Below are 10441 nucleotides of genomic sequence, written 5' to 3'. Positions count from 1 at the left end.
TCCGAGTTTGACACGTGTGCCCTAGAGCATAGGTGTCAAACTCTCGCTCCTCCAGAGGTTATGGACCACAGTTCCCATCATCCCCTGCCAGCATGATGCTGGCAGGGGATGTTGGGAACTGTAGTCCATAACTTCTGGAGGGGGGCGAGAGTTTGACACCTATGCCCTGCCTAGAGGGCCAGAGTTTGCCACCTCTGCTCTAGAGCCCCCCTCCCCCCCCGAAGCCCCCATTTCCCCGGGATCCGGGCTCTGCCGTCTGGGGAATAGGCGCCTGCCCACCTGCAAGCTGTGCAACTACAACTCCCAGCATGCACCCGGTTTTTTTAATCGCCCCGCCCCGGGCCAGGCAGGCCCCTCCCCTCGCGTGCAGCCGGCTGCGCTTTGTGCTTGCTGCTGCTGGGTCCCGGGCCGGGGGGGGGCGATGGGGGCGGCGGTCTTCTGGGGCTGCACCTGCATCGCCTTCGGTCCGGCCGCCGCGCTCTGCCTGCTGACCGTGGCCGGAGACCCCCTGCGCGTCATCGTCCTGGTGGCAGGGTCAGCAGGGGCTGAGGGGCTGGGGGGGGGGGCTTCTGGGGAGACCGGGGGGAGGGGGGTTGCATGCTCAAGGGGGGCGCCCCCTCCCTTAGGAGGCTCCCCGCCGGTCCTGGGGGAGGTCCTGGGGTGGAAGGGTGGAAGCCCCCTCCCCCGGGAGAGTGGAGTGGGCGCGATGCCCCTGCAGACCCCTCCCCTGCCCGTGATGGACAGCAGGAGGGCTGGGGGCGGGCTCTCCAAGGAAAGATGAACCCCCCCCCCCATATTATAGGCACAGCATTTATTATTATGGTACAGAGCTGGAAGTGGTATGCCAATGTAAGACCACCCCCCCACCCCCATATTTGTTGCCAGGAAATCAAGACAGTCGTTGCTTTGAGTCCCTGGCATTAGTGCCCAGGTGAGTCTGGCCTAGACTTGGGGGTGGCGGAGCTTCCGTGGACGCCCCCCTTCCTGGGGGTGGGGGCCGCTCCCTGCAGGGGCACTTGTGGGATTCCCGCCCCCCGCCCCCCATTTGTAGAGCGTGAGCACGGACAGCAGAGAGGGAGCAGACAGAAAGTGGACTTAGCCCCTCTCCTTCCCCTCCCCCCCCCCCCGCCCCAGCACCTGTTCTCTTGGGACAGGTGTGCTTGGGCAGGTGTGGCCAGGTTACAGATGTCCTTATCGAAAGTGCTGGGGAAAGGAAAGAGGCCACTCAAGTTCCAGCTCCCTGGTGGTCGTTTTCTGGCAAGGGAGGGGAGGGGGCTCAGGCGGGCTGGGAGGGGCCCCTCTTTTCCGGAGCCCCTGCCCCACCATGAGGAAAGGAGTTGAGAACAAAACTGCAAGGATTGTCATGCCCTTATATAAAGCCGAGGTGCGACCGCACTTGGAGTCCTGTGTTCAGTTCTGGTCGCCACATCTCAAAAGGGATATCAAAGAGGTAGAAAAAGTGCAGAGAAGGGCAACGAGGATGATCGAAGGATTGGAGCACCTTCCTTATGAGGAGAGGCTGCAGCGTTTGGGACGCTTTAGTTTGGAGAGGAGACGTCTGAGGGGGGATAGGATTGAAGTCTATCAAATTATGCATGGGGTAGAAAATGTTGACAGAGAGAAATTTTTCTCTCTTTCTCACAATACTAGAACCAGGGGGCACCCATTGAAAATGCTGGGGGGGAAGAATTAGGACTAATAAAAGGAAACACTTCTTCACGCAACGTGTGATGGGTGTTTGGAATATGCTGCCACAGGAGGTGGTGATGGCCACTAACCTGGATAGCTTTAAAAGGGGCTTGGACAGATTTATGGAGGAGAAGTCAATTTATGGCTACCAATCTTGATCCTCCTTGATCTGAGATTGCAAATGCCTTAGCAGACCAGGTGCTTGGGAGCAGCGGCAGCAGCAGAAGGCCCTTGCTTTCACCTCCTGCCCGTGAGCTCCCAAAGGCACCTGGTGGGCCACTGCGAGTAGCAGAGAGCTGGACTAGATGGACTCTGGTCTGATCCAGCAGGCTCTTTTTTATGTTATGTTCTTATCCTGGGTCCCCAGCAATTTCTCCCATATGTTACTAGGCCAGACGTAAACATGAGACTTGTGGGGCAGAAGCCCTTTCCTGCAAGGTGAGGCAATCACCTGCATGCCATTTCCAAGGCCCACAGAGAGCGTTGCCGCCTCCTCTGCTTCGCTGTCATGTTTAAGTCAAGCCCCCCCTCCCATGTCGGAGGGGCAGGAAATTGGTTTTGGGGCTCAACCCCACCGCAAAAGAATCTAGGCCCCGTGGCATGCAAACCTCTTGCTAACTCATAACGATGCCCTATTGCAGCTGTGCATGGAGTTTTGGAAATCAAAAAGTGCGTGAGCGGAGGGGTAAATCCAGCTTCCCCCCTCCTTCTCCACCACCACAAGAGAGGGACTGATGTAAAAGCGCCTTGTGGGTTTCTTCCTGTGGAGGAACTAGGAAGGACGCTGGCTGTATTGCATGTGGCTTGCACAATTGCAAGACGGTGTTTACAAAGAGGCAGAAAGAGACTGCGTCTCTGCCTCTGTGCAGCCTGCCCGCCTTCCTGTATGAAGCAATTGATGGGCAGGCAGAGTGACCAAGTTCCTCACAAGTTTTAGGCCCAAAGTTTCCCAGGCCACCAGCACTGGGGCTTCCCTCAGCCAAGACGCTATAGATAAAGCCCAGAATCGCATTGGCTTTCTTGGCTGCCACATCACACTGTTGAGCAGCAACGACAACATTCCTTTTATCTTGCTTGGGCAGTATAGGTTGCCCTGACCTGGTAAATCCAGACTAGCAGGGCCACTCCCTGGTCAGTATTTGAATTGGAGACTACTGAGGAAGACCAGGATCAGTATGCTGGGGCAGGCAGTGACAAACCACCTCAACACATCTCTTGCCTGGTTAGTACTTGGATGGGAGAGCACCAATTAAGTCCAGGGCCTCTAAATGGCCAACCAACTCTGCTCCTCTCTTGCCTCAAAAACCCTATGAAGGGTCACCAGAATCTGGCTGCACTTCGAACTACCACCAGAGTATAAGAAGAAAAGTTTGGATTTAGATTTATAACAACATGACAACATAAGAACTGGCCTGCTGGATCAGACCAGAGTCCATCTAGTCCAGCACTCTGCTACTCGCAGTGGCCCACCAGGTGCCTTTGGGAGCTCCCGTGCAGGAGGTGAAAGCAACGGCCTTCTGCTGCTGCTGCTCCCAAGCACCTGGTCTGCTAAGGCATTTGCAATCTCAGATCAAGGAGGATCAAGATTGGTAGCCAGAGATCGACTTCTCCTCCATAAATCTGTCCAAGCCCCTTTTAAAGCTATCCAGGTGAGTGGCCATCACCACCTCCTGTGGCAGCATATTCCAAACACCAATCACACGTTGCGTGAAGAAGTGTTTCCTTTTATTCGTCCTAATTCTTCCCCCCCAGCATTTTCAATGAATGCCCCCTGGTTCTAGTATTGTGAGAAAGAGAGAAAAATGTCTCTCTGTCCACATTTTCTACCCCATGCATAATTTTATAGACTTCAATCATATCCCCCCTCAGACGTCTCCTCTCCAAACTAAAGAGTCCCAAATGCTGCAGCCTCTCCTCATAAGGAAGGTGCTCCAGTCCCTCAATCATCCTCGTTGCCCTTCTCTGCACTTTTTCTATCTCTTCGATATCCTTTTTGAGATGTGGCGACCAGAAGTGAACACAGGACTCCAAGTGCGGTCGCACCACGGCTTTATATAAGGGCATGACAATCCTTGCAGTTCTATTATCAACTCCTTTCCTAATTATCCCCAGCATAGAGTTTGCCAGGGGGCATTCATAGAGTATACCTCACCTTTCTCTCCTGTAAGGAGACTCAAGGTGGCTCTCCTTTCCCCTCCTCTCCCCACAACAGACACCTTGTGAGGCAGGTGGGGCTGAGAGAGTTCTGAGAGAGCCGTGACTAGCTCAAGGTATGTAGGAGTGCGGAAACACATCTGGCTCACCAGATAAGCCTCTGCCACTCAGGTGGAGGAGTGGGGAATCAAACCCAGTTCTCCAGATTAGAACCCACCTGCTCTTAACCACTATACCACGCTGGCTCTGTATAAGTTACCTCAATACAGAATTCAGATTTCTTAAAAATAAAAATAAAAGTGCACACTGTCCTTCTTCTAGCTGATATCAAACCTCCCTCCCCTCTTCTACTCTAGTTCTTGTTCTAGGGTCCCTCCACCATCTATGGGACCCCTCCCCCCTCCTTTGCGGAGGTTTTTAAAATTGGATTTTGTTGCTGACGCTGTTTTATATGTTTTATATGTTTAAACGCTGTATCTATTTTAAATCGACTTGATTGTATGTTTTAAACTGTTGTTCACCGCCCAGAGCCCTTCGGGGGTAGGGCGGTATAAAAAACTCAAAAATAAATAAATAAATAAATAAATAAATGTTTTTCCCCCCCCCCCCCCCCCAATGTTATCCAGGGCCTTTTTCTGGCTGGTCTCCCTCCTCTTGGCTTCTTTGATCTGGTATATTTCGGTGCAGCTCAGTGACCGGAACGACGGGCAGCTGCAGTACGGCCTCCTGGTCTTCGGGGCTGCGGTCTCCGTCCTGCTACAAGAGGCCTTCCGCTTTGCATACTTCAAGCTCCTCAAGTAAGACGAGCAAGTGACGTTCTTGTGTTCTTAAGTGGGACATGTGGGTGCTTTCAGAAGGACGTTGTCTGGGCCCAGAATCTTAACCCCTGGGTTTGACTGTCATGGCTGCCTCCCAGAGAATCCTGGGAATTGTTGACTTGGAAGCAAGCAAGAACAGTCTTCCATAGAGAACCTTCATCCTTTCCTAGGAGCAGCAGTGGCGTAGGAGGTTAAGAGCTCGTGTATCCTATCTGGAGGAACCGGGTTTGATTCCCAGCTCTGCCGCCTGAGCTGTGGAGGCTTCTCTGGGGAATTCAGATTAGCCTGTGCACTCCCACACACGCCAGCTGGGTGCCCTTGGGCTAGTCACAGCTTCTCGGAGCTCTCTCAGCCCCACCCACCTCACAGGGTGTTTGTTGTGAGGGGGGAAGGGCAAGGAGATTGTCATCCCCTTTGAGTCTCCTGCAGGAGAGAAAGGGGGGATATAAATCCAAACCTCCTCCTCCTCCTTCTCCACCTCCTCCTCCTCCTCCTCCTTCTTCTTCTTCTTCTAGAACAGGGGTAGGGAACCTGCGGCTCTCCAGATGTTCAGGAACTGCAATTCCCATCAGCCAATTGGCCATGCTGGTAGGGGCTGAATGGGATAGAAATCCAAACTCTTCTTCTTCTTCTTCTTAAAAGGCCCACCCCAAATTCTGTGTTTTCTAGATTCTCTACCAGGTAAGTACATTCTTCATGAGTTGGAACCATCAAAGCACGTGATACGCAGAAGCCTGCATAACAGGTGTACTTTAGAAGAGAAGAAGAAGAAGAGTTTGGATTTATATCCCCCCTTCCTCTCCTGCAGGAGACTCAAAGGGGCTGACAATCTCCTTGCCCTTCCCCCCCTCACAACAAACACCCTGTGAGGTAGGTGGGGCTGAGAGAGCTCTGAGAAGCTGTGACTAGCCCAAGGTCACCCAGCTGGCATGTGTGGGAGTGTACAGGCTAATCTGAATTCCCCAGAGAAGCCTCCACAGCTCAGGCGGCAGAGCTGGGAATCAAACCCGGTTCCTCCAGATTAGATACACGAGCTCTTAACCTCCAGATTAGATACACGAGCTCTTAACCTCCCACCCCAAATTCTGTGTGTTCTAGATTCTCTACCAGGTAAGTACATTCTTCATGAGTTGGAACCATCAAAGCACGTGATACGCACAAGCCTGCATAACAGGTGTGCTTTATGGATTTGTACGTTTACACTGAGTTACTGGAACCACTGAGGTCTTGTTCCTGCGTAAGCCGAGGATGGCACCCGGACACTCAACCTGTTCCCTTCTCTCTCCGAATCCTGCCCTTTAGGAAGGCCGATGAAGGTTTGGTGTCCCTCAGCGAAGATGGCCGGCCTCCGCTGTCGATCAAGCAGATGGCCTACGGTGAGTGAATCGCTGGATGCTTCCCTTTTCCCATCTCCCTCTGGGCCAGCACCCAGGAACAGAAAGCCAGGATGTGCCAGTATTGAGGAAGTCCCTTCCGGCCTTCAGTGGCCACTCCCCATAAGTGAAAAAGCCTAAATCTGCCTTCTACTGAATCAGCCCTTTGGTCCTTCCAGCTCAGTGGCTATCCATGGTCTCGGGTAAAGAGACGTTTCCCCTATCACCTACCACAGTGATGGCGAACCTCTTCGAGACCGAGTGCCCAAATTGCAACCCAAAACCCACTTATTTATCGCAAAGTGCCCACACGGCCATTTAACCTGAATGCTGAGGTTTTCGTTCAGAAAAAAGCATTGGCTCCGAGACATGCGTTACTCAGGAGTAAGTTTGGTGGTAGTCGGTGGCTTTGCAACTCTTCCAACGGGTGAATCATGACCTTAGATCAGTGGTGGTGAACCTTTGGCACTCCAGATGTTATGGACTACAATTCCCATCAGCCCCTGCCAGCATGGCCAATTGGGTTGATGGGAATTGTAGGGGTTGATGGGAATTGTAGTCGATAACATCTGGAGTGCCAAAGGTTCGCCACCACGGCCCTAGATGGATTTACTCATTGCCAGCACCCGAGCTTACTCCCAGGTAAAGGATCGCACTTTAGTTCTTCGCATGAAAATCAGTGGGGTTTAACAGCACTTAGCAGGGTTACCTACACTGCTTCCCCAAAACTAGGTCTTAGATTTAATGCTAATAATCGAGCCCAGCGGCCCAGGCCAGCCTAGATTTGGGGGGAGGGGGGGAGCGACTCTGTTTGTGCGTGCCCACAGAGAGGGCTCTGAGTGCCACCTCTGGCACCTGTGCCATAGGTTCGCCTCCACTGACCTACCAGGTCCTTTTATGGAGATGCTGGGAACCAGAGCTGTTCACCTGCTAAACACCTGAAGTTGCCTTCTACTGAAACTGACTCTTAAGTCCAGCAAAGTCAGGCTGGCCATCTGTACAAGAATAAGCTAGCTGGAGCGGGCACAAAGTGACAAAGGTGATCAGGGACCTGGAAACCAAGCCCTACAAGGAAAGAACATAAGAACGAGCCAGCTGGATCAGACCAGAGTCCATCTAGTCCAGCTCTCTGCTACTCGCAGTGGCCCACCAGGTGCCTTTGGGAGCTCACCTGCAGGAGATGAAAGCAATGGCCTTCTGCTGCTGCTCCCGATCACCTGTTCTGCTAAGGCCTTTGCAATCTCAGATCAAGATTGGTAGCCATAGATGGACTTCTCCTCCTTAAATCTGTCCAAGCCCCTTTTAAAGCTATCCAGGTGAGTGGCCATCACCACCTCCTGTGGCAGCATATTCCAAACACCCATCACACGTTGCGTGAAGAAGTGTTTCCTTTTATTAGTCCTAATTCTTCCCCCCAGCATTTTCAATGAATGCCCCCTGGTTCTACAATTGTGAGGGACTTGTGAATGTTCAGTCTGGAGAAGAGATGGTTGAGGGGGGACGTGATTGCTCTCTTGAAGTATTTGGGGGGCTGTCACTTAGAGGAGGGCGGGGAGCTGTTCCCGTTGCCAGGACACACAATAATGGGTATAAATTATGGGAAGAAAGGTTCCAACTGGATATCAAGGGGAAAAATTACAGGAAGAGTATTGAACAGTGGGATCGGCTTCCTGGGGAAGTAGTAAGTTCCCTCTCGCTGGCGGTCTTTAAACAGCGGTTGGACAAAGGTGTCTGGGATGCTCTGATCCTGCTTTGAACCAGAGGTTGGACTAGATGGCTTGTGGGTGGCTCTTTTCAACTCTGTGTTTTTTCTTCTCTTCTTTTGTCTGTTCCTCTCCACTCTGTAGTATCCGGGCTCTCCTTTGGGATCATCAGCGGCCTCTTTTCCATCATCAATATCCTGGCGGACTCCATCGGTCCGGGCACTGTGGGAATCCATGGAGACTCCCCACACTATTTCATCACATCAGGTAATTTCAGATCATGGTATGCGTCTTACAACAGTGATGGCGAGCCTATGGCACGGGTGTCAGAGGTGGCACTCAGAGCCCTCTCTGTGGGCACGCGCAAACAAAGTGCTGTTAAACCCCACTGATTTTCATGCGAAGAACTAAAGCGCAATCCTTTACCTGGGAGTAAGCTCGGTCGCTGGCAATGGGGCTTGGTTCTGAGTAAACGCTCCTGAGTAAAGGAGACTCAAAGAGGCTGAGAAATCCCTTTTCCCTTCCCCCCTCACAACAAACACCCTGTGAGGTGGGTGAGGCTGAGAGAGCTCCGAAAAGCTGTGACTAGCCCAGCGGTTCTCAGCCTGTGGGTTGCGTTACGTTGCAAATTTCACACTTGAAATTAGTCATTTTTAATTGTGGGTTTACCTGTTATCTTTTTTTTCTTGCATTGTACATATTTGTTTTGTAATTATTCTTGCTTTTGTATGCCAATAAAGGTGGCTGTTACTGTTGCTTCTGTTGTTGTTGTTGTTGTTAGATCAGAGAGCTAGTTGCTGACCTGGATCTGACAGTGTTTCTCCATTGCGTTAGAGCAGTGATGGCGAACCTATGGCACGAGTGCCAGAGGTGGCACTTGGAGCCCTCTCTGTGGGCACGCGCACACAGAGTTCATCATGTGGGCGGGCGGAAAATCACACACCCTACACACACACACATCTAGGCTGGCCTGGGCCACTGAGCATGACGTGCGCGCACTGTGGTGAGCAGGGAGGACTCGGCTGGCGGGCCTGGTGCCTGTGCTCTGGGTGGCTGCTGCCCGAGGGGGAGGGGCACAGAGGAGGCAGAGATGCTAGAGAGGCACAGAGCGATGCGCGCAGGACTTGCTGGAGGCTAGAGCAGGCTGGCCCCTGCTCGAGCGGGTGGGGTGGAGGAAGAGGGAGCCAACTGTTTTTTTCCGAACTAAAACCTCAGCATTCAAGAGCCCTACGGGGATGGGGCGGTATAATAAATCGAAATAAATAAATAAATAAATAAATAAATTGCCGGGCTTGCACTTTGTGATAAATAAGTGGGGTTTGGGTTCCAGTTTGGGCACTCGGTCTCAAAAAAGGTTCGCCATCACTGCGCTAGAGTGTTTCAGATAAAGTTTCCTGTTTGTAAACTAAAGTTTCTGGGCTGTGATCAACCAGATCCACCAGACCACGGCCACACAGCCCGGAAAACCCATGACAACCAGTTGAATCCGGCTGTGAAAGCCTTCAACAATACAAAGTTTCCTGTTTTCGCTGTGCCCTCTTCATTCAGGAGTTTGGGAGGGCAGGGGCAGCACGTGTAGAAACTTGGCTTCACCTGCCCTGACCACCTTTCCCTTTTCTCCCTCACAGCTTTCTTGACCATGGCTTTGGTTTTCTTACATACCTTCTGGGGGACCATCTTCTTCGATGCCTGTGAGAAGAGACGTTACGGGACTCTGGGATTGGTGGTCACCAGTCACCTGCTCACATCTGGATTGGTGAGTGTTTAGGGCAGTGATGGCGAACCTATGGCACGGGTGCCAGAGGTGGCACTCAGAGCCCTTTATGTGGGCACACGTGCACAGAGTTCATCATGTGGGGGGGGCGGAAAATCACCCCCCCACACACACACACACATATCTAGGCTAGCCTGGGCACGATCCTTTACCTGGGAGTAAGATTGGTTGCTGGCAATGGGGCTTGCTTCTGATTAACCCTCCTAGGGTAGTGATTCACCCATTCGAAGCGTTGCTCAGTTGCTTCACCAAGCTTACTCCCAAGTAACTTGTGCCATGGAGCCAACCATTTTTTCTAACCGAAAACCTCAGTATTCAGGTTAAATTGCCGTGTTGGCACTTTGCGATTAATCAGTGGCGTTTGGGTTGCAATTTGGGCACTCGGTCTCGAAAAGGTTCGCCATCACTGGTTTAGGGGGATGGACTTTAGGGGGTGCCCCTCCCTGGCCCCAGGGCCTTCTGGGTGTACTCTGTAGTCTTAGATGTTCTTTGGCACCCTTTGTAGAATTGCCAGGGACAGAATCCAATGAATTGTCGAAGGCTTTCACGGCCGGAATCACTGGGGTGCTGTGTGGTTTCTGGGCTGGATGGGCTGAAGATGCCAGCCGCAGATGCAGGCGAAACGTCAGGAGAAAATGCCACTAGAACACGGCCACGCAACCACACAGCGCCCCAGAATCCAGTGAGTTTGGAGCTTGGCTCTGAGGAGCGGGCGGGGCTCTCGATCAAAGTTGCCTTGGCAAACAGATATATAACCTGCTAAAGTAGATTCAGGTCCCCCCACGCTGAAGAGATCAATAAGATTTTGAGGGTTTGCGCTTTTGAGATATCTGAGCTTTGACACTTGAAAGCTCACGCCCTGGGAATCTTGTCAGTCCCTGCCGCGCCCCTGGACTCAAATCTAGCTGTTGCGCTGCAGACCGACAACGC

General features: G+C 52.4%; 1 protein-coding gene across 1 annotated transcript; it reads left to right on the top strand.

The window, feature by feature from the left end:
- Positions 1-350: 350 nt before the first annotated feature.
- Positions 351-9526, top strand: LOC125424921 (gamma-secretase subunit APH-1A-like). The gene is made up of 5 exons (XM_048482356.1): positions 351-534; positions 4470-4640; positions 5964-6037; positions 7882-8004; positions 9366-9526. Exons 1-5 carry the CDS (start codon positions 422-424, stop codon positions 9503-9505), a joined length of 621 nt encoding a protein of 206 aa, XP_048338313.1. The 5' UTR covers positions 351-421; the 3' UTR covers positions 9506-9526.
- Positions 9527-10441: the final 915 nt, after the last annotated feature.

The sequence above is a fragment of the Sphaerodactylus townsendi genome, unplaced genomic scaffold (genome assembly GCF_021028975.2).
Source record: "Sphaerodactylus townsendi isolate TG3544 unplaced genomic scaffold, MPM_Stown_v2.3 scaffold_1480, whole genome shotgun sequence".
NCBI lineage: Eukaryota > Metazoa > Chordata > Lepidosauria > Squamata > Sphaerodactylidae > Sphaerodactylus > Sphaerodactylus townsendi.
This window is presented reverse-complemented; position numbering and strand designations above follow the sequence as displayed.